The sequence below is a fragment of the Oncorhynchus masou genome, unplaced genomic scaffold (assembly GCF_036934945.1).
Source record: "Oncorhynchus masou masou isolate Uvic2021 unplaced genomic scaffold, UVic_Omas_1.1 unplaced_scaffold_1914, whole genome shotgun sequence".
NCBI classification, from domain to species: domain Eukaryota; kingdom Metazoa; phylum Chordata; class Actinopteri; order Salmoniformes; family Salmonidae; genus Oncorhynchus; species Oncorhynchus masou.
In genome coordinates, this window is record NW_027008412.1 from 43,222 (window position 1) to 70,494 (window position 27,273).

The 27,273-nt window shown below is 47.1% G+C and overlaps 1 protein-coding gene across 1 annotated transcript in view; it reads left to right on the forward strand.

Moving 5' to 3' along the window:
- The window catches only part of LOC135532574 (coiled-coil domain-containing protein 171-like), a gene marked incomplete at its 3' end in the record, with an annotated part of 56,438 nt that extends 32,982 nt beyond the window's left edge, over nt 1-23,456 (forward strand). The window contains 8 exon segments of the mRNA XM_064960054.1: nt 151-330; nt 780-925; nt 4,053-4,107; nt 7,784-7,915; nt 10,221-10,373; nt 16,050-16,235; nt 16,484-16,503; nt 23,384-23,456. Coding sequence (XP_064816126.1) covers nt 151-330; nt 780-925; nt 4,053-4,107; nt 7,784-7,915; nt 10,221-10,373; nt 16,050-16,235; nt 16,484-16,503; nt 23,384-23,456 — 945 coding nt within the window.
- Nucleotides 23,457-27,273: the final 3,817 nt, after the last annotated feature.

Here is a 27,273-nt window from a genome sequence, read left to right on the forward strand (position 1 = left end):
CTCTGTGAGTGTGTGTGTGTGTGTGTCTAAGTTTAACTCTGTGTGTGTGTGTGTCTAAGTTTAACTCTGTGTGTGTGTCTAAGTTTAACTCTGTGTGTGTGTCTAAGTTTAACTCTGTGTGTGGCTAACTGTGTGTGTCTCTGTGTGTAGGTGCCGGCAGAGCGGTTTGGCAGTGTGTGTGAGGAGTTGAGACAGGCCTTACAGAGAGAGGAGCAGGCTCAGGGTCTCCTGAGACAACAGTCTGACCAGCTACACACACTGGGGTTACGCATGGACACACATTGTGGAGAAGAGAGAGAGAGAGAACACACACTCTCACAGGCCGTACAGGTAACCACTCTGTCTCTGTCTCTCTGTCTGTCTCTCTGTCTCTGTTTTCTCTCTCTCTGTCTCTGTCTCTCTCTCTCTGTCTTTCTGTCTCTCTGTCTCTGTCTTTCTGTCTCTCTGTCTCTCTCTCTTTCTGTCTCTCTGTCTCTCTCTCTCTGTCTCTCTGTCTCTCTGTCTCTCTCTCTCTTTCTGTCTCTCTGTCTCTCTCTCTCTGTCTCTCTCTCTGTCTCTCTCTCTGTCTCTCTCTCTGTCTCTCTCTCTCTGTCTCTCTCTGTCTCTCTGTCTCTCTGTCTCTCTGTCTCTCTCTCTCTTTTCTCTCTCTCTCTTTCTGTCTCTCTCTCTGTCTCTCTCTCTCTCTCTCTCTGTCTCTCTCTCTGTCTCTCTGTCTCTCTCTGTCTCTCTCTCTCTCTCTTTCCTCCCTAACTCTAACCCTCTTCCCCTTCTCCCCCAAGAGTCTGTCGGAAGCTCGTCAGGAGGTGCGTCAGAAGGAGCAGTCTCTAAGGGTTCTGGGTAAACACCTGTCGGACGTACAGCAGGAGAAGAAGAGTCTGGAGGAGAGTGTCAGACACGCGGAGGATGCACTACGCATGGCAGCCAAGTACGCACAAGCACCCTACACACTAGCACCCTAAACACTGCACCCTACACACTATACCCTACACACTATACCCTACACACTATAACCTAAACACTATACCCTCCACACTGCACCCTAAACACTGCACCTTACACACTATACCCTACACACTATACTGGGTGGAAACCAGAGATAATACTATACCCTACACACTGAGTGGAAACCAGAGATAATACTATACCCTACACACTGAGTGGAAACCAGAGATAATACTATACCCTACACACTATACTGGGTGGAAACCAGAGATAATACTATACCCTACACACTGGGTGGAAACCAGAGATAATACTATACCCTACACACTATACTGAGTTGAAACCAGAGATAATACTATACCCTACACACTGAGTGGAAACCAGAGATAATACTATACCCTACACACTATACTGGGTGGAAACCAGAGATAATACTATACCCTACACACTGAGTGGAAACCAGAGATAATACTATACCCTACACACTATACTGGGTGGAAACCAGAGATAATACTATACCCTACACACTGGGTGGAAACCAGAGATAATACAATACCCTACACACTATACTGGGTGGAAACCAGAGATAATACTATACCCTACACACTGGGTGGAAACCAGAGATAATACTATACCCTACACACTATACTGAGTGGAAACCAGAGATAATACTATACCCTACACACTGAGTGGAAACCAGAGATAATACTATACCCTACACACTGGGTGGAAACCAGAGATAATACTATACCCTACACACTATACTGGGTGGAACCAGAGATAATACTATACCCTACACACTGGGTGGAAACCAGAGATAATACTATACCCTACACACTGAGTGGAAACCAGAGATAATACTATACCATACACACTGAGTGGAAATCATAGATAATACTATACCCTACACACTGAGTGGAAACCAGAGATAATACTATACCCTACACACTGAGTGGAAACCAGAGATAATACTATACCATACACACTGAGTGGAAATCATAGATAATACTATACCCTACACACTGAGTGGAAACCAGAGATAATACTATACCCTACACACTATACTGGGTGGAAACCAGAGATAACACTATACCCTACACACTGAGTGGAAACCAGAGATAATACTATACCCTACACACTATACTGGGTGGAAACCAGAGATAATACTATACCATACACACTGGGTGGAAACCAGAGATAATACTATACCCTACACACTGAGTGGAAACCAGAGATAATACTATACCATACACACTGAGTGGAAATCATAGATAATACTATACCCTACACACTGGGTGGAAACCAGAGATAATACTATACCCTACACACTATACTGGGTGGAAACCAGAGATAATACTATACCCTACACACTGGGTGGAAACCAGAGATAATACTATACCCTACACACTGAGTGGAAACCAGAGATAACACTATACCCTACACACTGAGTGGAAACCAGAGATAACACTATACCCTACACACTGAGTGGAAACCAGAGATAATACTATACCCTACACACTGGGTGGAAACCAGAGATAATACTATACCCTACACACTATACTGGGTGGAAACCAGAGATAAAACTACAGACCGCAAGAAAGCCAGTCGGTTCTTCACGTGTTTGGGCCATTTTGTTAAGTGTTCAGTGATTTGGACATCGAGGAACTCAAAGCTCTCGACCTGCTCCACGGCAGCCCGTCAGTGTGGTTGGAGGCGTGCTCTCCCACCCATTTCCTGTAGTCCACGATCAGCTCCGTGGTCTTACTGACGTTGAGGGAGAGGTTGTTGTTCTGCCACCACACTGCCAGGTCACTGACCTCCTCCCTGTATGCTGTCTCATCGTTGCCGGTGACAAGCTTGGAGGGGACAATAGTGTTGAACACTGAGCTTTAGTCAATGAACAGGTGTTCCTCTTATCCAGGTGGGTGAGGGCAGGGTAGACCAGCCTTTCAAAGCACTCCATAGCTGCAGACGTGAGTGCTACGGGTCGGTAGTTATCTACACAGGTTACCTTTGCGTTCTTGGGCACAGGTGCTACGGTGGTCTGCTTAAAACATGTTGGTATTACAGACTGGGTCAGGGAGAGGTTGGAAATGTCACTGAAGACAACTTGCCAGTTGGTCCGCGCATGCTTGGAGTACACGTCCTGGTAATCCGTCTGGCCCTGCGGCCTTGTGAATGTTGACCTGTTTAAAAGGTCTTACTCACATCCGCTGCGGAGAGTGTGATCACACAGTTGTCCGGAACAGCTGGTGCTCTCATGCATGCTTCAGTGTTGCTTGCCTCAAAGAGATCATAAAAGGCATTTAGCTCGTCTCGTGTCACTGGGCAGCTCGCTGCTGGGTTTCCCTTTGAAGCCCTGCTACATCCGACGAGAGTCAGAGCCGGTGGAAATGAGTTCATAAAAAGGATTGAAGTTTTCCTGCTTTCGTCACCGGCCACTAGGAGGAGCACTGTCTCTGGACGAGCATTTTCTTGTTTGCTTTATGGCCTTAAACAGCTCGTTAAGCGCGGTCTTATTGCCAGCATCGGTCTGTGGTGGTAAATAGACAGCCTTGAATATATATAGATAAACTGTCTTGGTTAATGTAATGGACATGTGACCTTCAGGGGGCGTTGTGCTCTGTTGAGAATTACGGGATCTGGAGTTGTGCTTTTGCACCCTCTCAAAACCAGCATGTTTTCTTCTTACAGGCTGGTGCACGAGCGTGTTGCGTGTCTCGTGACTTCTGAGGGTTGAATGTTCATGTACTGTAGGGTCTTGACCCAGTAATGTTCATGTACTGTAGGGTCTTGACCCAGTAATGTTCATGTACTGTAGGGTCTTGACCCAGTAATGTTCATGTACTGTAGGGTCTTGACCCAGTAATGTTCATGTACTGTAGGGTCTTGACCCAGTAATGTTCATGTACTGTAGGGTCTTGACCCAGTAATGTTCATGTACTGTAGGGTCTTGACCCAGTAATGTTCATGTACTGTAGGGTCTTGACCCAATAATGTTGTAGGGTCAGTAATGTACTGTAGGGTCTAAAAGCCGATGATGACTGTGGCATTAGCTTGCCATTGTAATGCTGACTGATCTCTGTCTTTCTCTCTGTCTCTCTCTCTAGGCGCAAGGACTCCCTGGCCAGCTACATGAGAGCAGTAGAGAGCAGCTACAGAGAGGTGAGCAGCACTGGGTGGTGTTTAAATAGAGAGGTGAGCAACACTGGGTGGTGTTTAAATAGAGAGGTGAGCAGCACTGGGTGGTGTTCAAATAGAGAGGTGAGCAGCACTAGGTGGTGTTTAAATAGAGAGGTGAGCAGCACTGGGTGGTGTTCAAATAGAGAGGTGAGCAACACTGGGTGGTGTTTAAATAGAGAGGTGAGCAGCACTGGGTGGTGTTTAAATAGAGAGGTGAGCAGCACTGGGTGGTGTTTAAATAGAGAGGTGAGCAGCACTGGGTGGTGTTTAAATAGAGAGGTGAGCAACACTGAGTGGTGTTTAAATAGAGAGGTGAGCAGCACTGGGTGGTGTTTAAATAGAGCGGTGAGCAGCACTGGGTGGTGTTTAAATAGAGAGGTGAGCAGCACTGGGTGGTGTTTAAATAGAGAGGTGAGCAGCACTGGGTGGTGTTTAAATAGAGAGGTGAGCAACACTGGGTGGTGTTTAAATAGAGAGGTGAGCAGCACTGGGTGGTGTTTAAATAGAGAGGTGAGCAGCACTGGGTGGTGTTTAAATAGAGAGGTGAGCAACACTGGGTGGTGTTTAAATGGAGAGGTGAGCAACACTGGGTGGTTTTTAAATAGAGAGGTGAGCAACACTGGGTGGTTTTTAAATAGAGAGGTGAGCAACACTGGGTGGTGTTTAAATAGAGAGGTGAGCAGCACTGGGTGATTTTTAAATAGAGAGGTGAGCAGCACTGGGTGGTGTTTAAATAGAGAGGTGAGCAGCACTGGGTGGTGTTCAAATAGAGAGGTGAGCAGCACTGGGTGTTGTTCAAATAGAGAGGTGAGCAGCACTGGGTGGTTTTTAAATAGAGAGGTGAGCAGCACGGGTTGGTGTTCAAATAGAGAGGTGAGCAGCACTGGGTGGTGTTTAAATAGAGAGGTGAGCAGCACTGGGTGGTGTTTAAATAGAGAGGTGAGCAGCACTGGGTGGTGTTTAAATAGAGAGGTGAGCAGCACTGGGTGGTGTTTAAATAGAGAGGTGAGCAACACTGGGTGATTTTTAAATAGAGAGGTGAGCAGCACTGGGTGGTTTCTAAATAGAGAGGTGAGCATCACTGGGTGATTTTTAAATAGAGAGGTGAGCAGCACTGGGTGGTGTTTCAATAGAGAGGTGAGCAGCACTGGGTGGTGTTTAAATAGAGAGGTGAGCAGCACTGGGTGGTGTTTAAATAGAGAAGTGAGCAGCACTGGGTGGTGTTTAAATAGAGAGGTGAGCAGCACTAGGTGGTGTTTAAATAGAGAGGTGAGCAGCACTGGGTGGTGTTTAAATAGAGAGGTGAGCAGCACTGGGTGGTTTTTAAATAGAGAGGTGAGCAGCACTGGGTGGTGTTTAAATAGAGAGGTGAGCAGCACTCGGTGGTGTTTAAATAGAGAGGTGAGCAACACTGGGTGGTTTTTAAATAGAGAGGTGAGCAGCACTGGGTGGTGTTTAAATAGAGAGGTGAGCAACACTGGGTGGTGTTTAAATAGAGAGGTGAGCAGCACTGGGTGGTGTTTAAATAGAGAGGTGAGCAGCACTGGGTGGTGTTTAAATAGAGAGGTGAGCAACACTGGGTGGTGTTTAAATGGAGAGGTGAGCAGCACTGGGTGGTGTTTAAATAGAGAGGTGAGCAGCACTGGGTGGTGTTTAAATGGAGAGGTGAGCAGCACTGGGTGGTGTTTAAATGGAGAGGTGAGCAGCACTGGGTGGTGTTTAAATAGAGAGGTGAGCAACACTGGGTGGTGTTTAAATAGAGAGGTGAGCAGCACTGGGTGGTGTTTAAATAGAGAGGTGAGCAGCACTGGGTGGTGTTTAAATAGAGAGGTGAGCAACACTGGGTGGTGTTTAAATGGAGAGGTGAGCAGCACTGGGTGGTGTTTAAATAGAGAGGTGAGCAGCACTGGGTGGTGTTTAAATGGAGAGGTGAGCAGCACTGGGTGGTGTTTAAATGGAGAGGTGAGCAGCACTGGGTGGTGTTTAAATAGAGAGGTGAGCAACACTGGGTGGTGTTTAAATAGAGAGGTGAGCAGCACTGGGTGGTGTTTAAATAGAGAGGTGAGCAGCACTGGGTGGTGTTTAAATAGAGAGGTGAGCAACACTGGGTGGTGTTTAAATGGAGAGGTGAGCAGCACTGGGTGGTGTTTAAATAGAGAGGTGAGCAGCACTGGGTGGTGTTTAAATGGAGAGGTGAGCAGCACTGGGTGGTGTTTAAATGGAGAGGTGAGCAGCACTGGGTGGTGTTTAAATGGAGAGGTGAGCAGCACTGGGTGGTGTTTAAATAGAGAGGTGAGCAACACTGGGTGGTGTTTAAATAGAGAGGTGAGCAGCACTGGGTGGTGTTTAAATAGAGAGGTGAGCAACACTGGGTGGTGTTTAAATGGAGAGGTGAGCAGCACTGGGTGGTGTTTAAATAGAGAGGTGAGCAGCACTGGGTGGTGTTTAAATAGAGAGGTGAGCAACACTGGGTGGTGTTTAAATAGAGAGGTGAGCAACACTGGGTGGTGTTTAAATAGAGAGGTGAGCAACACTGGGTGGTGTTTAAATAGAGAGGTGAGCAACACTGGGTGGTGTTTAAATAGAGAGGTGAGCAACACTGGGTGGTTTTTAAATAGAGAGGTGAGCAGCACTGGGTGGTGTTTAAATAGAGAGGTGAGCAACACTGGGTGGTGTTTAAATAGAGAGGTGAGCAACACTGGGTGGTGTTTAAATAGAGAGGTGAGCAACACTGGGTGGTTTTTAAATAGAGAGGTGAGCAGCACTGGGTGGTGTTTAAATAGAGAGGTGAGCAGCACTGGGTGGTTTTTCAGAGCCTTATGTGTTGTAACCAGATAGTATCAGTCACAATGCCAGACAAACCAGCTTTTGTCTTTCTCACTATAAAGTATGGTACAATATTCTCCTACGTGGGACGAAGGTGAGTTACCCTCCACTCCCCGGAGGCGTGACCCCTCCCACTCCCCGGAGGCATGACCACTCCCCGGAGGTATGGCCCCTCCCACTCCCCGGAGGTATTGCCCCTCCCACTCCCCGGAGGTATGGCCCCTCCCACTCCCCGGAGGTATGGCCCCTCCCACTCCCCGGAGGTATGGCCCCTCCCACTCCCCGGAGGTATGGCCCCTCCCACTCCCCCGGAGGTATGGCCCCTCCCACTCCCCGAAGGTTTGACCCCTCCCACTCCCCCGGAGGTATGGCCCCTCCCACTCCCCAGAGGTTTGGCCCCTCCCACTCCCAGGAGGTATGGCCCCTCCCACTCCCCGAAGGTTTGACCCCTTCCACTCCCCGGAGGTTTGACCCTCCCACTCCCCGGAGGTATGGCCCCTCCCACTCCCCAGAGGTATGGCCCCTCCCACTCCCCGGAGGTATGACCCCTCCCACTCCCCGGAGGTATGACCCCTCCCACTCCCCGGAGGTATGACCCTCCCACTCCCAGGAGGTGTAACGCCTACGTATCAACAACCCTTGTTGGCCAATCCAGTAAGGTTTGTAATCTATGGTGAGCTTCGATTGGTCACTCGAGTCCCCCTCCGCTTCTCTCTTTCCTTCCGGTGAATGTGAATGTCTTCCCATGTTACACAGTGTAAATGGCCCAACACACACTCTGTCTTTCTCTACGATAAACTAGGGCTACCTCTTTCTCCTGCCCCCACCGCAGGTCAGAGACCGTATCGTCCAATCACGATCCACCTCCACTGACAAGGACCTCCCTCTGCAGTTACCAAGAGTGCACCTGGATCTGACCGGACCGGAGAGGTTGCTGGGAGGGCCGGACGTGGCCGCCTGTCAGGTACTAGTCCTGTAGGGACACTGAGTTTAGCCTGTCAGATACTAGTCCTGTAGGGACACTGAGTTTAGCCTGTCAGGTACTAGTCGTCCTGTAGGGACACTGAGTTTAGCCTGTCAGATACTAGTCCTGTAGGGACACTGAGTTTAGCCTGTCAGGTACTAGTCCTGTAGGGACACTGAGTTTAGCCTGTCAGGTACTAGTCGTCCTGTAGGGACACTGAGTTTAGCCTGTCAGATACTAGTCGTCCTGTAGGGACACTGAGTTTAGCCTGTCAGGTACTAGTCCTGTAGGGACACTGAGTTTAGCCTGTCAGGTACTAGTCCTGTAGGGACACTGAGTTTAGCCTGTCAGGTACTAGTCCTGTAGGGACACTGAGTTTAGCCTGTCAGATACTAGTCGTCCTGTAGGGACACTGAGTTTAGCCTGTCAGGTACTAGTCCTGTAGGGACACTGAGTTTAGCCTGTCAGGTACTAGTCGTCCTGTAGGGACACTGAGTTTAGCCTGTCAGGTACTAGTCGTCCTGTAGGGACACTGAGTTTAGCCTGTCAGGTACTAGTCGTCCTGTAGGGACACTGAGTTTAGCCTGTCAGATACTAGTCGTCCTGTAGGGACACTGAGTTTAGCCTGTCAGATACTAGTCCTGTAGGGACACTGAGTTTAGCCTGTCAGGTACTAGTCGTCCTGTAGGGACACTGAGTTTAGCCTGTCAGGTACTAGTCCTGTAGGGACACTGAGTTTAGCCTGTCAGATACTAGTCCTGTAGGGACACTGAGTTTAGCCTGTCAGGTACTAGTCCTGTAGGGACACTGAGTTTAGCCTGTCAGGTACTAGTCCTGTAGGGACACTGAGTTTAGCCTGTCAGGTACTAACATATGACCATCTACTGTCCGTAGTCGGTCCTCTCAGAACTAGAGCAGGTTAACATATGACCATCTACTGTCCGTAGTCGGTCCTCTCAGAACTAGAGCAGGTTAACATATGGCCATCTACTGTCCGTAGTCGGTCCTCTCAGAACTAGAGCAGGTTAACATATGGCCATCTACTGTCCGTAGTCGGTCCTCTCAGAACTAGAGCAGGTTAACATATGGCCATCTACTGTCCGTAGTCGGTCCTCTCAGAACTAGAGCAGGTTAACATATGACCATCTACTGTCCGTAGTCGGTCCTCTCAGAACTAGAGCAGGTTAACATATGGCCATCTACTGTCCGTAGTCGGTCCTCTCAGAACTAGAGCAGGTTAACATATGGCCATCTACTGTCCGTAGTCGGTCCTCTCAGAACTAGAGCAGGTTAACATATGACCATCTACTGTCCGTAGTCGGTCCTCTCAGAACTAGAGCAGGTTAACATATGACCATCTACTGTCCGTAGTCGGTCCTCTCAGAACTAGAGCAGGTTAACATATGGCCATCTACTGTCCGTAGTCGGTCCTCTCAGAACTAGAGCAGGTTAACATATGGCCATCTACTGTCCGTAGTCGGTCCTCTCAGAACTAGAGCAGGTTAACATATGGCCATCTACTGTCCGTAGTCGGTCCTCTCAGAACTAGAGCAGGTTAACATATGGCCATCTACTGTCCGTAGTCGGTCCTCTCAGAACTAGAGCAGGTTAACATATGACCATCTACTGTCCGTAGTCGGTCCTCTCAGAACTAGAGCAGGTTAACATATGGCCATCTACTGTCCGTAGTCGGTCCTCTCAGAACTAGAGCAGGTTAACATATGACCATCTACTGTCCGTAGTCGGTCCTCTCAGAACTAGAGCAGGTTAACATATGACCATCTACTGTCCGTAGTCGGTCCTCTCAGAACTAGAGCAGGTTAACATATGGCCATCTACTGTCCGTAGTCGGTCCTCTCAGAACTAGAGCAGGTTAACATATGACCATCTACTGTCCGTAGTCGGTCCTCTCAGAACTAGAGCAGGTTAACATATGGCCATCTACTGTCCGTAGTCGGTCCTCTCAGAACTAGAGCAGGTTAACATATGGCCATCTACTGTCCGTAGTCGGTCCTCTCAGAACTAGAGCAGGTTAACATATGGCCATCTACTGTCCGTAGTCGGTCCTCTCAGAACTAGAGCAGGTTAACATATGACCATCTACTGTCCGTAGTCGGTCCTCTCAGAACTAGAGCAGGTACTAACATATGGCCATCTACTGTCCGTAGTCGGTCCTCTCAGAACTAGAGCAGGTTAACATAATCCTGATGTTAGTTCAACACCCGTCCCTGAATAATTAAACAAACACAGACATTCACACCCTGAATAAAAACCTTTTGCTCTTTCCTCCCGTGGTGCATTGCAGAGCCTGGTGGGGACGTTCTCTGAGTTATACCACGCAGCGTTCTCCAGGATTGGCTCGATGGAGAGGGAAATCTCCGCCCACCAGAGCCATGTCTCCGCCCTCCGGAAAGAACTACACGATGCCTGTCTCAGGGAGGACCTCTGTTTCATCCCTGTGAGAGACGAGAGAGACTCTAGTAACACTGTCCTACAACTAGAGACTCTATAGTAACACTGTCCTACAACTAGAGACTCTATATAGTAACACTGTCCTACAACTAGAGATTCTATAGTAACTCTGTCCTACAACTAGAGACTCTATAGTAACTCTGTCCTACAGCTAGAGACTCTATAGTAACTCTGTCCTACAACTAGAGACTCTATAGTAACACTGCTGTCCTACAACTAGAGACTCTATATAGTAACACTGCTGTCCTACAACTAGAGATTCTATAGTAACTCTGTCCTACAACTAGAGACTCTATAGTAACTCTGTCCTACAGCTAGAGACTCTATAGTAACTCTGTCCTACAACTAGAGACTCTATAGTAACACTGTCCTACAACTAGAGACTCTATATAGTAACACTGTCCTACAACTAGAGACTCTATATAGTAACGCTGTCCTACAACTAGAGACTCTATATAGTAACACTGCTGTCCTACAACTAGAGACTCTATATAGTAACACTGCTGTCCTACAACTAGAGACTCTATATAGTAACACTGTCCTACAACTAGAGACTCTATATAGTAACACTGCTGTCCTACAACTAGAGATTCTATAGTAACTCTGTCCTACAACTAGAGACTCTATAGTAACTCTGTCCTAAAACTAGAGACTCTATAGTAACACTGTCCTACAACTAGAGACTCTATATAGTAACACTGTCCTACAACTAGAGACTCTATATAGTAACACTGTACTACAACTAGAGACTCTATATAGTAACACTGCTGTCCTACAACTAGAGACTCTATATAGTAACACTGTCCTACAACTAGAGACTCTATTTAGTAACACTGTGCTACAACTAGAGACTCTATATAGTAACACTGTCCTACAACTAGAGACTCTATATAGTAACACTGTACTACAACTAGAGACTCTATATAGTAACACTGCTGTCCTACAACTAGAGACTCTATATAGTAACACTGTCCTACAACTAGAGACTCTATTTAGTAACACTGTGCTACAACTAGAGACTCTATATAGTAACACTGTCCTACAACTAGAGAGACTATATAGTAACACTGTCCTACAACTAGAGACTCTAGTAACACTGTCCTACAATTAGAGACTCTATATAGTAACACTGCTGTCCTACAACTAGAGACTCTATATAGTAACACTGCTGTCCTACAACTAGAGACTCTATATAGTAACACTGTCCTACAACTAGAGACTCTATATAGTAACACTGTCCTACAATTAGAGACTCTATATAGTAACACTGCTGTCCTACAACTAGAGACTCTATATAGTAACACTGCTGTCCTACACCTAGAGACTCTATAGTAACACTGTCCTACAACTAGAGACTCTATATAGTAACACTGCTGTCCTACAACTAGAGACTCTATATAGTAACACTGTCCTACAACTAGAGACTCTATATAGTAACACTGTCCTACAACTAGAGACTCTATAGTAACACTGCTGTCCTACAACTAGAGACTCTATATAGTAACACTGTCCTACAACTATAGACTCTATAGTAACACTGTCCTACAACTAGAGACTCTATAGTAACACTGTCCTACAACTAGAGACTCTATATAGTAACACTGCTGTCCTACAACTAGAGACTCTATATAGTAACACTGTCCTACAACTAGAGACTCTATATAGTAACACTGTCCTACAATTAGAGACTCTATATAGTAACACTGCTGTCCTACAACTAGAGACTCTATATAGTAACACTGCTGTCCTACACCTAGAGACTCTATAGTAACACTGTCCTACAACTATAGACTCTATAGTAACACTGTCCTACAACTAGAGACTCTATAGTAACACTGTCCTACAACTAGAGACTCTATATAGTAACACTGCTGTCCTACAACTAGAGACTCTATATAGTAACACTGTCCTACAACTAGAGACTCTATATAGTAACACTGCTGTCCTACAACTAGAGACTCTATAGTAACACTGCTGTCCTACAACTAGAGACTCTATAGTAACACTGTCCTACAACTAGAGACTCTATATAGTAACATTGTCCTACAACTAGAGACTCTATATAGTAACACTGCTTTCCTACAACTAGAGACTCTATAGTAACACTGTCCTACAACTAGAGACTCTATATAGTAACACTGTCCTACAACTAGAGACTCTATAGTAACTCTGTCCTACAACTAGAGACTCTATATAGTAACACTGTCCTACAACTAGAGACTCTATATAGTAACACTGTCCTACAACTAGAGACTCTATATAGTAACACTGTCCTACAACTAGAGAGACTATATAGTAACACTGTCCTACAACTAGAGACTCTATAGTAACACTGTCCTACAACTAGAGACTCTGTAGTAACACTGTCCTACAACTAGAGACTCTATATAGTAACACTGCTGTCCTACAACTAGAGACTCTATATAGTAACACTGTCCTACAACTAGAGACTCTATATAGTAACACTGTCCTACAACTAGAGACTCTATATAGTAACACTGCTGTCCTACAACTAGAGACTCTATAGTAACACTGCTGTCCTACAACTAGAGACTCTATAGTAACACTGTCCTACAACTAGAGACTCTATATAGTAACATTGTCCTACAACTAGAGACTCTATATAGTAACACTGCTGTCCTACAACTAGAGACTCTATAGTAACACTGTCCTACAACTAGAGACTCTATATAGTAACACTGTCCTACAACTAGAGACTCTATAGTAACTCTGTCCTACAACTAGAGACTCTATATAGTAACACTGTCCTACAACTAGAGACTCTATATAGTAACACTGTCCTACAACTAGAGACTCTATATAGTAACACTGTCCTACAACTAGAGACTCTATATAGTAACACTGTCCTACAACTAGAGACTCTATATAGTAACACTGTCCTACAACTAGAGACTCTATAGTAACACTGTCCTACAACTAGAGACTCTATATAGTAACACTGTCCTACAACTAGAGACTCTATATAGTAACACTGTACTACAACTAGAGACTCTATAGTAACACTGCTGTCCTACAACTAGAGACTCTATATAGTAACACTGTCCTACAACTAGAGACTCTATATAGTAACACTGTCCTACAACTAGAGACTCTATATAGTAACACTGCTGTCCTACAACTAGAGACTCTATATAGTAACACTGTCCTACAACTAGAGACTCTATAGTAACACTGTCCTACAACTAGAGACTCTATAGACTCGAACTAGAGACTCTATAGTAACACTGTCCTACAACTAGAGACTCTACAGACTCGAACTAGAGACTCTATAGTAACACTGTCCTACAACTAGAGACTCTGTAGACTCGAACTAGAGACTCTATATAGTAACACTGTCCTACAACTAGAGACTCTATATAGTAACACTGTACTACAACTAGAGACTCTATATAGTAACACTGCTGTCCTACAACTAGAGACTCTATATAGTAACACTGTCCTACAACTAGAGACTCTATAGTAACACTGTCCTACAACTAGAGACTCTATAGACTCGAACTAGAGACTCTATAGTAACACTGTCCTACAACTAGAGACTCTATAGACTCGAACTAGAGACTCTATAGTAACACTGTCCTACAACTAGAGACTCTGTAGACTCGAACTAGAGACTCTATATAGTAACACTGTCCTACAACTAGAGACTCTATATAGTAACACTGTCCTACAACTAGAGACTCTATATAGTAACACTGTCCTACAACTAGAGACTCTATATAGTAACACTGTCCTACAACTAGAGACTCTATAGTAACACTGTCCTACAACTAGAGACTCTATAGACTCGAACTAGAGACTCTATAGTAACACTGTCCTACAACTAGAGACTCTATAGACTCGAACTAGAGACTCTATAGTAACACTGTCCTACAACTAGAGACTCTGTAGACTCGAACTAGAGACTCTATATAGTAACACTGTCCTACAACTAGAGACTCTATATAGTAACACTGTACTACAACTAGAGACTCTATATAGTAACACTGCTGTCCTACAACTAGAGACTCTATATAGTAACACTGTCCTACAACTAGAGACTCTATAGTAACACTGTCCTACAACTAGAGACTCTATAGACTCGAACTAGAGACTCTATAGTAACACTGTCCTACAACTAGAGACTCTACAGACTCGAACTAGAGACTCTATAGTAACACTGTCCTACAACTAGAGACTCTGTAGACTCGAACTAGAGACTCTATATAGTAACACTGTCCTACAACTAGAGACTCTATATAGTAACACTGTACTACAACTAGAGACTCTATATAGTAACACTGCTGTCCTACAACTAGAGACTCTATATAGTAACACTGTCCTACAACTAGAGACTCTATAGTAACACTGTCCTACAACTAGAGACTCTATAGACTCGAACTAGAGACTCTATAGTAACACTGTCCTACAACTAGAGACTCTATAGACTCGAACTAGAGACTCTATAGTAACACTGTCCTACAACTAGAGACTCTGTAGACTCGAACTAGAGACTCTATATAGTAACACTGTCCTACAACTAGAGACTCTATATAGTAACACTGTCCTACAACTAGAGACTCTGTAGTAACACTGTCCTACAACTAGAGACTCTATATAGTAACACTGTCCTACAACTAGAGACTCTGTAGTAACACTGTCCTACAACTAGAGACTCTATAGTAACACTGTCCTACAACTAGAGACTCTGTAGACTCGAACTAGAGACTCTATATAGTAACACTGTCCTACAACTAGAGACTCTATATAGTAACACTGTCCTACAACTAGAGACTCTGTAGTAACACTGTCCTACAACTAGAGACTCTATATAGTAACACTGTCCTACAACTAGAGACTCTGTAGTAACACTGTCCTACAACTAGAGACTCTATAGTAACACTGTCCTACAACTAGAGACTCTGTAGACTCGAACTAGAGACTCTATACCCTGCTGTCTCTCGTCAGTCCTTTTCGATGCCTGACAGTGTTGAAGAACCTCTGGCTCATTTAACACCACAGGGACTGCAGTGTCTGACAGAGTGTAAATCAGGCTGGATCCCAGATGTCTGCGTGCATTTCTTTGTTGCTGTAGATGAATCTCTTAGTTAATGACTCTCTACTTTTCCAGACTTAACTTCCGAACTGTGAAATGTGTCCGTTTGACCAAAAACCACAGTGACGCTTTCAATAGGAAGACTTTACTTTTTCAACCCCTCGTTTCCCATTTCCTTTAATCTGGTCGTTATAATCCCCAAAACAAACAAGGGTTTTGTAGATGCTGTAAAGGAGCTGGTCTCAGGAAACAGCTGAATATGGGCGGTCGTCATTTAAATGACAGGCTGCTCTAAAGCGCGACCTCCGATTCAATTGACTCTTTAAAAACATTTTTTTTACTAAGAGCTCATTTCAAAGGCTGAAAATAACTTGGATCATTCTGTCTATATCTTTCCCTCTCTCCTTCAGGCTTCTCCTGTAAATATTTTTAGGGGGGCTCGTCTGTCAGTGGCTGTGTCTGACCCTCAAAAGGCCAACATCGTCTCGTAATTCTGAGCTTAGGACCTTCAGACTGACTAAGACATAATTTTGTTTGGTAGTTTGTGGAACATGGATGAAAGTGTTTGTGTTTCCATGTTCCTTAAACCGTTGACCCCTTCTTCTTCAGGTGTGCGATTCTCAATCGTCAATGACCCCTCACCCAGACGACCTCTGTCAACTCGTCGTTGACCCTGAAGCCCCTCCTACCGAACACACCAACGTCCTGCTGAGGGAGGCAACAGGCAAACCCAACCCTACCCCCTCCTCGCTCCCTCCCTCCCCCTTGTCAGACCCCCTAAAAAGGCTAAGGGCAGTAAGAAGGTGCCCAAGAAGACTCGTTCTGTACCGTCCAAGGCTCCGTCAAGAAGATAGACCACAGAATCACTGTTATTTGTTACAGTGTATCTGTTATTTGTTACAGTGTATCTGTGCTGTGTTACAGTGTATTTGTTACAGTGTATCTGTTATTTGTTACAGTGTATCTGTTATTTGTTACAGTGTATCTGTTATTTGTTACAGTGTATCTGTGCTGTGTTACAGTGTATCTGTTATGTGTTACAGTGTATCTGTGCTGTGTTACAGTGTGTCTGTCCTGTGTTATAGTGTGTCTGTGCTGTGTTACAGTGTATCTGTGCTGTGTTACAGTGTATCTGTGCTGTGTTACAGTGTATCTGTCCTGTGTTATAGTGTGTCTGTGCTGTGTTACAGTGTATCTGTGCTGTGTTACAGTGTATCTGTGCTGTGTTACAGTGTATCTGTGCTGTGTTACAGTGTATCTGTGCTGTGTTACAGTGTATTTGTTACAGTGTATCTGTTATTTGTTACGGTGTATCTGTTATTTGTTACAGTGTATCTGTGCTGTGTTACAGTGTATCTGTGCTGTGTTACACTGTATCTGTGCTGTGTTACAGTGTGTCTGTGCTGTGTTACAGTGTATCTGTGCTGTGTTACAGTGTATCTGTGCTGTGTTACAGTGTATCTGTGCTGTGTTACAGTGTATCTGTGCTGTGTTACAGTGTATTTGTTACAGTGTATCTGTTATTTGTTACGGTGTATCTGTTATTTGTTACAGTGTATCTGTGCTGTGTTACAGTGTGTCTGTGCTGTGTTACACTGTATCTGTGCTGTGTTACAGTGTACCTGTGCTGTGTTACAGTGTATCTGTGCTGTGTTACAGTGTATCTGTGCTGTGTTACAGTGTATTTGTGCTGTGTTACAGTGTATCTGTGCTGTGTTACAGTGTGTCTGTGCTGTGTTACAGTGTGTCTGTGCTGTGTTACAGTGTGTCTGTGCTGTGTTACAGTGTGTCTGTGCTGTGTTACAGTGTATCTGTGCTGTGTTACAGTGTATCTGTGCTGTGTTACAGTGTATCTGTGCTGTGTTACAGTGTATCTGTGCTGTGTTACAGTGTATCTGTGCTGTGTTACACTGTATCTGTGCTGTGTTACAGTGTATCTGTGCTGTGTTACAGTGTATCTGTGCTGTGTTACACTGTATCTGTGCTGTGTTACACTGTATCTGTGCTGTGTTACAGTGTATCTGTGCTGTGTTACAGTCAACACTCCCTGTTGACCGGAGACCCATGGGTTCCCTTTGGGAAGAAGGACCCTTCAATATCCACGCGACAGATTCCTTCTATAGTGTTTATCTGTCCTGAATGAGGCGTTTTGATACTGTCATTAAGAGTATGAAGAAGTAGACCTTTATTGTAGCTGAAGAAAAGACAAGAAAAAAAATATCTGTTCTTGTTACATAAATCAGTAAACCTTTTTTAAAATGACTACTGTCGTCTCAGTTTGGGTCGTGTGACGTCTCTTACGTCCAGAGCTCTGTGTGTGTGTGTGTGTGTGTGTGTGTGTGTGTGTGTGTGTGTGTGTGTGTGTGCGTGTGGTGTGCGTGTGCGGTGTGCGTGTGTGTGTGTGTGGTGTGTGTGTGTGTGTGTGTGTGTGTGTACCTTCGTGAACCCTATACTCAGATCTCTCCGAAATGTGTCTCTCCCAGATACCCCCAGTACATCTCCACACAGACACTGTGAAGCCTAATGATCTCCTATGGCTTGTAGTCACTATGTGTGTGTGAGCAACATTCAATACATTTTAGATATTTTAATTAGCATACATCCTGTTCTAGTCAGTCCCACAGCTGGTTCTGTGTCTGTAGCTCAGAGCTTGTGACTTGATGATCTGTCTACCTGTCGGTCCTGAGACAGAGTGGGGCTGTCTGTGCCTGTCCCCAACCACCTGCCCTCAGCCAGCCTGCTACTGTCACCTCACTGAATTTGTGTGCCGTGTGTGTGTGTGTCACTCCACTCCTGTTCTCTTCCTACTCTGACCTGATTATAAAAACCCTTTGAAGTAAAACGGTCATAACACTCAACCTCCATGGATACCCCTAGTACTACCACACCTCTCCTCTCGTACTACCACACCTCTCCTCTCCTCCATGGATACCCCTAGTACTACCACACCACTCCTCCATGGATACCCCTAGTACTACCACACCTCTCCTCTCCTCCATGGATACCTCTAGTACTACCACACCTCTCCTCCATGGATACCCCTAGTACTACCTCTCCTCTCCTCCATGGATACCCCTAGTACTACCACACCTCTCCTCTCCTCCAACGGATACCCCTAGTACTACCACACCTCTCCTCCATGGATACCCCTAGTACTACCTCTCCTCTCCTCCATGGATACCTCTAGTTCTACCACACCTCTCCTCCATGGATACCTCTAGTTCTACCACACCTCCTCCATGGATACCCCTAGTTCTACCACACCTCTCCTCCATGGATACCTCTAGTTCTACCACACCTCTCCTCCATGGATACCCCTAGTTCTACCACACCTCTCCTCCATGGATACCTCTAGTTCTACCACACCTCTCCTCCATGGATACCTCTAGTACTACCACACCTCTCCTCCATGGATACCCCTAGTACTACCTCTCCTCTCCTCCATGGATACCCCTAGTACTACCACACCTCTCCTCTCCTCCATGGATACCCCTAGTACTAACACACCTCTCCTCCATGGATACCTCTAGTACTACCACACCTCTCCTCCATGGATACCCCTGGTACTACCACACCTCTCCTCCATGGATACCCCTGGTACTACCACACCTCTCCTCCATGGATACCCCTAGTACTACCACACCTCTCCTCTCCTCCATGGATACCTCTAGTACTACCACACCTCTCCTCTCCTCCATGGATACCTCTAGTACTACCACACCTCTCCTCCATGGATACCTCTAGTTCTACCACACCTCTCCTCCATGGATACCTCTAGTTCTACCACACCTCTCCTCCATGGATACCCCTAGTACTACCACACCTCTCCTCCATGGATACCCCTAGTACTACCTCTCCTCTCCTCCATGGATACCCCTAGTACTACCACACCTCTCCTCTCCTCCATGGATACCCCTAGTACTACCACACCTCTCCTCCATGGATACCCCTAGTACTACCTCTCCTCTCCTCCATGGATACCTCTAGTTCTACCACACCTCTCCTCCATGGATACCTCTAGTTCTACCACACCTCTCCTCCATGGATACCCCTAGTTCTACCACACCTCTCCTCCATGGATACCTCTAGTTCTACCACACCTCTCCTCCATGGATACCCCTAGTTCTACCACACCTCTCCTCCATGGATACCTCTAGTTCTACCACACCTCTCCTCCATGGATACCTCTAGTACTACCACACCTCTCCTCCATGGATACCTCTAGTACTACCTCTCCTCTCCTCCATGGATACCTCTAGTACTACCTCTCCTCTCCTCCATGGATACCTCTAGTACTACCACACCTCTCCTCCATGGATACCTCTAGTTCTACCACACCTCTCCTCCATGGATACCTCTAGTACTACCACACCTTTCCTCTCCTCCATGGATACCTCTAGTACTACCACACCTCTCCTCCATGGATACCTCTAGTACTACCACACCTCTCCTCTCCTCCATGGATACCTCTAGTACTACCACACCTCTCCTCTCCTCCATGGATACCCCTAGTACTACCACACCTCTTCTCCATGGATACCCTCGTACTACCACAACACTCCTCCATGGATACCTCTAGTACTACCACACCTCTCCTCTCCTCCATGGATACCCCTAGTACTACCACACCTCTCCTCCATGGATACCCCTCGTACTACCACAGTTAATGGTCTGTTCACACTCATATATTGACATATTAAGGACATGTTTGATGGGATTAAAGCTCTAAATACTTTAACCTCTGCTTTCCTGTCAGGGGAAATCTTTCTTCGTCCAGAATACGGCTGTGGGTCCTGTGACTTCCACGTAGAACAGGGATTATCTGCGTTAATAGGACTCATTACAGTGACATGTTTCCTCACTTCCTGTCCTTGATCACTTGGTAATGTGTGATGCTCTTATAAAAATGGTTGTTTGTTTTTTTACATCAAATTGAAGCAAAGTTGAATGGAGTGTTGAGGATCAGACTACCCACCACACACACACACACTCACACGCACACTCACTCTATCTTACACACACACACACCACACACACACACACTCACACGCACACTCACTCTATCTTACACACACACACCACACACACACTCACACGCACATTCACTCTATCTTACACACACACACACCACACACACACACACACACACTCACACGCACACTCACTCTATCTTACACACACACACCACACACACACACACTCACACGCACACTCACTCTATCTTACACACACACACACCACACACACACACACTCACACGCACACTCACTCTATCTTACACACACACACACCACACACACACACACTCACACGCACACTCACTCTATCTTACACACACACACACCACACACACACACACACTCACACGCACACTCACTCTATCTTACACACACACACACCACACACACACACACTCACACGCACACTCACTCTATCTTACACACACACACACCACACACACACACACTCACACGCACACTCACTCTATCTTACACACACACACACCACACACACACACACTCACACGCACACTCACTCTATCTTACACACACACACACACATACACACTCTCTCTCTCTCTTACACGCACACGCACACTCACTCTCTCTTACACACACACACACACACACACATACACACACACTCTCTCTCTCTCTTACACACACACGCACACTCACTCTATCTTACACACACACACACACACATACACACTCTCTCTCTCTCTTACACACACACGCACACTCACTCTCTCTTACACACACACACACACCACACACACACACACACTCACCCACTCTCTCTTACGCACACACATATACTCTCTCTCTCTCTCTCTCTCTCTCTCTCTCTCTCTCTCTCTCTCTCTCTCTCTTGCACACACACACACACACACATCCCCCTAGTGATTACTGTGATGTCAAATTGGATCCTCTGCAAAGTGAGACTCTCTCTCTCTCTATGTGTCTGTCTCTCTCGGTGTCTGTCTCTGTCTGTCTCTCTCTCCCTTCCCTCTCTACCTATGTTGGCTGGTCACCTGTGCTCCCATAGAGTCAGGTAAAGGGACTAATGACGTGATCGAGCCCCTGATAGAGCAGCTTGTTTGACCCCATTGGAGCTCTGAGACTAATTAGTAGGGAGAAAGTAGAGAAAGGGAGAGGAGAGACAGACCGAGAGGTTAGAGAATGGGAGAAGAGAGACAGACAGAGAGGTTAGAGACAGGGAGAGGAGAGACAGACCGAAAGGTTAGAGAAAGAGAGAGGAGAGATAGACCGAGAGATTAGAGACAGGGAGAGGAGAGATAGACAGACAGAGAGGTTAGAGAAAGAGAGAGGAGAGACAGACAGAGAGGTTAGAGACAGGGAGAGGAGAGATAGACAGACAGAGAGGTTAGAGAAAGAGAGAGGAGAGACAGACAGAGAGGTTAGAGACAGGGAGAGGAGAGATAGACAGACAGAGGTTAGAGAAAGAGAGAGGAGAGATAGACAGACAGAGAGGTTAGAGACAGGGAGAGATAGACAGACAGAGAGGTTAGAGACAGGGAGAGGAGAGACAGACCGAGAGGTTAGAGAAAGGGAGAGGAGAGACAGACCGAGAGGTTAGAGAAAGAGAGAGGAGAGACAGACAGAGAGGTTAGAGACAGGGAAAGGAGAAACAGACCGAGAGGTTAGAGAAAGAGAGAGGAGAGATAGACAGACAGAGAGGTTAGAGACAGGGAGAGGAGAGATAGACCGAGAGGTTAGAGAAAGGGAGAGGAGAGACAGACAGAGAGGTTAGAGACAGGGAAAGGAGAGACAGACCGAGAGGTTAGAGAAAGAGAGAGGATAGATAGATAGACAGACAGAGGTTAGAGACAGGGAGAGGAGAGATAGACCGAGAGGTTAGAGAAAGGGAGAGAGGAGAGACAGATCGAGAGGTTAGAGAAAGGGAGAGGAGAGACAGACCGAGAGGTTAGAGAAAGGGAGAGGAGAGAGATTAGAGAAAGGGAGAGGAGAGAGACAGAGAGGTTAGAGACAGGGAGAGGAGAGATAGACAGACAGAGAGGTTAGAGACAGACCGAGAGGTTAGAGAAAGAGCGAGGAGAGACAGACCGAGAGGTTAGAGAAAGAGAGAGGAGAGATAGACAGACAGGGAGGTTAGAGAAAGAGAGAGGAGAGATAGACAGACAGAGAGGTTAGAGACAGGGAGAGATAGACAGACAGAGATGTTAGAGACAGGGAGAGGAGAGATAGACAGACAGAGAGGTTAGAGACAGGGAGAGATAGACAGACAGAGAGGTTAGAGACAGGGAGAGATAGACAGACAGAGAGGTTAGAGAAAGAGAGAGGAGAGATAGACAGACAGAGAGGTTAGAGACAGGAGAGATAGACAGACAGAGAGGTTAGAGACAGGGAGAGGAGAGATAGACAGACAGAGAGGTTAGAGACAGGGAGAGATAGACAGAGAGGTTAGAGAAAGAGAGAGGAGAGACAGACCGAGAGGTTAGAGAAAGAGAGAGGAGAGATAGACAGACAGAGAGGTTAGAGACAGGGAGAGATAGACAGACAGAGAGGTTAGAGAAAGGGAGAGGAGAGACAGATCGAGAGGTTAGAGACAGGGAGTGGAGAGAGAGACCGAGAGGTTAGAGAAAGGGAGAGGAGAGAGACAGAGGTTAGAGAAAGGGAGAGGAGAGACACACAGAGAGGTTAGAGAAAGAGAGAGTAGAGATAGACAGAGAGGGATCAGATGCACAACAGATACTAAACGGAACTCAAAATGTCGCATAAGATCGTCAAATATTTACCAACGTGTCACCTTGAAGTGAAAACCTCTGTGGGGAACCACCAGAATGACTGAGGGGGAGCAGATAGAGAGGCAGATGGACTCAGGGATCTTTAACTGAATGAACTTTGTCATTTTATTGTTTATTTGTGGTGTGGTTTTCGTAGAATGTCTCCCTGCTCCAGAGGGCTCAGGTATGAGGGTCTCCCTGCTCCAGAGGGCTCAGGTATGAGGGTCTCCCTGCTCCAGATGGCTCAGGTATGAGGGTCTCCCTGCTCCAGAGGGCTCAGGTATGAGGGTCTCCCTGCTCCAGAGGGCTCAGGTATGAGGGTCTCCCTGCTCCAGAGGGCTCAGGTATGAGGGTATCCCTGCTCCAGAGGGCTCAGGTATGAGGGTCTCCCTGCTCCAGATGGCTCAGGTATGAGGGTATCCCTGCTCCAGATGGCTCAGGTATGAGGGTCTCCCTGCTCCAGAGGGCTCAGGTATGATGGTCTCCCTGCTCCAGAGGGCTCAGGTATGAGGCTCTTTCTATAAATAATTGGCACATTGTGTGACATTGGGATCAACATCTCAAAATAGTTTGTAATAAAATAATAAAAAGGATTTTCATGCAGTTTCCAATGTGGCGAGTGAGTTAGGGCCACGGGAAACGGGCCAATGAGTTAGGGACACGGGCCAATGAGTTAGGGCCACGGGCCAATGAGTTAGGGCCACGGGCCAATGAGTTAGGGACACGTGCCAATGAGTTAGGGACACGTGCCAATGAGTTAGGGACACGGGCCAATGAGTTAGGGACACGGGCCAGTGAGTTAGGGACACGGGCCAATGAGTTAGGGACACGGGCCAGTGAGTTAGGGACACGGCCAGTGAGTTAAGGCCCCGGGAAACGGGCCAATGAGTTAGGGACAACGGTCAACGAGTTAGGGACATGGGCCAATGATTTAGGGACACGTGCCAATGAGTTAGGGACATGGGCCAATGATTTAGGGACACGTGCCAATGAGTTAGGACCACGGGCCAATGAGTTAGGGCCACGGGCCAATGAGTTAGGGACACAGGCCAATGAGTTAGGGCCCCGTGAAACGAGCCAATGAGTTAGGGCCCTAGGAAACGGGCCAGTGAGTTAGGGACACGGGCCAATGAGTTAGGGCCACGGGCCAATGAGTTAGGGACACGGGCCAATGAGTTAGGGACACGGGCCAATGAGTTAGGGACACGGGCCAGTGAGTTAGGGACACGGGCCAATGAGTTAGGACACGGGCCAATGAGTTAGCGACACGGGCCAATGAGTTAGGGACACGGGCCAATGAGTTAGGGCCACGGGCCAATGAGTTAGGACCACGGGCCAATGAGTTAGGGCCACGGGCCATGAGTTAGGGCCACGGGCCAATGAGTTAGGGCCACGGGCCAATGAGTTAGGGCCACGGGAAACGAGCCAATGAGTTAGGGCCCTGGGAAACGGGCCTGTGAGTTAGGGCCACGGGCCAATGAGTTAGGGCCACGGGCCAATGAGTTAGGGCCACGGGAAACGAGCCAATGAGTTAGGGCCCTGGGAAACGGGCCTGTGAGTTTGGGACACGGGCCAGTGAGTTAGGGCCACGGGCAAATGAGTTAGGGCCACGTGCAAATGAGTTAGGGCCACGTGCAAATGAGTTAGGGCCACGGGCCAATGAGTTAGGGACACGGGTCAATGAGTTAGGGACACGGGCCAGTGAGTTAGGGCCCCGGGAAACGAGCCAATGAGTTAGGGCCATGTGCCAAAGAGTTAGGGCCACGGGCCAATGAGTTAGGGACACGTGCCAATGAGTTAGGGACACGGGCCAATGAGTTAGGGACATGGGCCAATGAGTTAGGGACACGGGCCAGTGAGTTAGGGACACGGGCCAGTGAGTTAGGGACACGGGCCAATGAGTTAGGGACACGGGCCAGTGAGTTAGGGCCACGGGCCAGTGAGTTAAGGCCCCAGGCCAGTGAGTTAAGGCCCCGGGAAACGGGCCAATGAGTTAGGGACACGTGCCAATGAGTTAGGGACACGTGCCAATGAGTTAGGGACACGGGCCAATGAGTTAGGGACACGGGCCAGTGAGTTAGGGACACGGGCCAGTGAGTTAGGGACACGGGCCAGTGAGTTAGGGACACGGGCCAGTGAGTTAGGGCCCCAGGCCAGTGAGTTAAGGCCCGGGAAACGGGCCAATGAGTTAGGGACACGGGCCAGTGAGTTAAGGCCCCGTGAAACGAGCCAATGAGTTAGGGCCCTAGGAAACGGGCCAGTGAGTTAGAGACACGGGCCAATGAGTTAGGGCCACGGGCCAATGAGTTAGGGACACGGGCCAATGAGTTAGGGACACGGGCCAGTGAGTTAGCGACACGGACCAATGAGTTAGGGCCACGGGCCAATGAGTTAGGGCCACGGGCCAATGAGTTAGGGCCACGGGCCAATGAGTTAGGGCCACGTGCCAATTTGTTAGTGCCACGTGCCAATGAGTTAGGGACACGGGCCAATGAGTTAGGTACACGGGCCAATGAGTTAGGGCCACGGGCCAGTGAGTTAGGGCCCCGGAAACGGGCCAATGAGTTATGGCCACAGGCCAGTGAGTTTGGGCCACGTGCCAATTTGTTAGGGCCACGTGCCAATGAGTTAGTGCCCTGGCCCAACTACCCCACTGTCATAGTTATTAGATTCCCCCTCTCCAATCACACATTGATCTGAGGTCCAGGTGGAACCAGGGAACATTTCCATTATTGTGTCATCAAGGACTCAAGCTATGGCCAAATTACTTCCTCTATCCCTTTTATCTCTCCCTCTATCCTTCCTCCCTCTCTCCCTCCCTCTCTCTCCCTCTACCCCTCTCTCTCCCTCTATCTATCCATCTATCCTTCCCTCCCTCTCTCCCTCTACCCCTCTCTCTCCCTCTATCCTCCCTCCCTCTCTCCTTCTACCCTCTCTCCCTCTATCCTGTCCTCTCTCCTGCCCTCTCTCTATCCCTCTATCCCCTCTCTATCCCTCTATCTATACCTCTATCCCTCTATCTATACCTCTATCCCTCTCTCTATCATTCACTCAATATATCCATTTATCTCTCCATCTATCTACTCCTCTATCCTCCCCTCTCTCCCTCCTTAAAGCAGAGGATAAGTCCTGTCCACCTTGGAAGAACAGAAAGTTTAAGTTCGCGAGATTGATAAAAAAAAAGTTAATATGGAGAGAGAGAGCTGTGAGGATAGGAAGGCCCCAGTCCCAGGTCTCTTGTCATCATCTCATCTTATACCTGTCTGTATAGCTCGTACCTAGAGGCACGTTAGGCTGAGAAACCAAGGTTATTCTCAGGGGTTCAAATTCAAGTAAAGTTTTTATTTTGCATTCACAGTACATTTAGAAGTGAAGAAAAGTTTGCGCTAGAGGCGGAACGCCTGAGTTGTCCCTCTTTGTCCTCCCTCTCCCATCTCTCTCCCTCTCCCATCTCTCTCTCTGTCTCCCACTCCCATCTCTCTCCCTCTCCCATCTCTCTCTCCCTCTCCCATCTCTCTCTCCCCCTCTCTCCCTCTCCCATCTCTCTCCCATCTCCTCTCTCTCCCCTATCTCTCTCTCTCTCACTCTCTCTCTCTCTCTCTCTCCCCTATCTCTCTCTCCCCCATCCCTCTGGATGTGTCCTGATTGGCCCCTTATTCTCTATATAGTCCCTCTGGTGTAAGGTAGTGCACTAAATAGGGAATAGGGTCTAAGGTAGTGCACTATAAAGGGAATAGTGTGTCATTGTGGACATTCTCTTTTCAAAGCGATGTCATCTTCATGACATAGTGCTGATGTCAGCGTTTCCAACGTTCCGCAGGGTGGTTTCAATGGGTTGGCCTAGGGGCGGGCTTACTCCGCTCTTCATCCCCCTGAGGGTGGGTGGGTGGGTGGGTGGGTGGGTGGGTGGGTGGGTGGGGGGTGTGTGTGTGTGTGTGTTAGAAATTTAGCCTTAAAAATGTGGATTTAATACCTAAACTTCGACATTTGAAACAATTTCAGAATTTTTGTGTGAGAAACATGGATGACTGTGAGAGCTTGTAGTGGATGGGTTAGGGAGGTTGG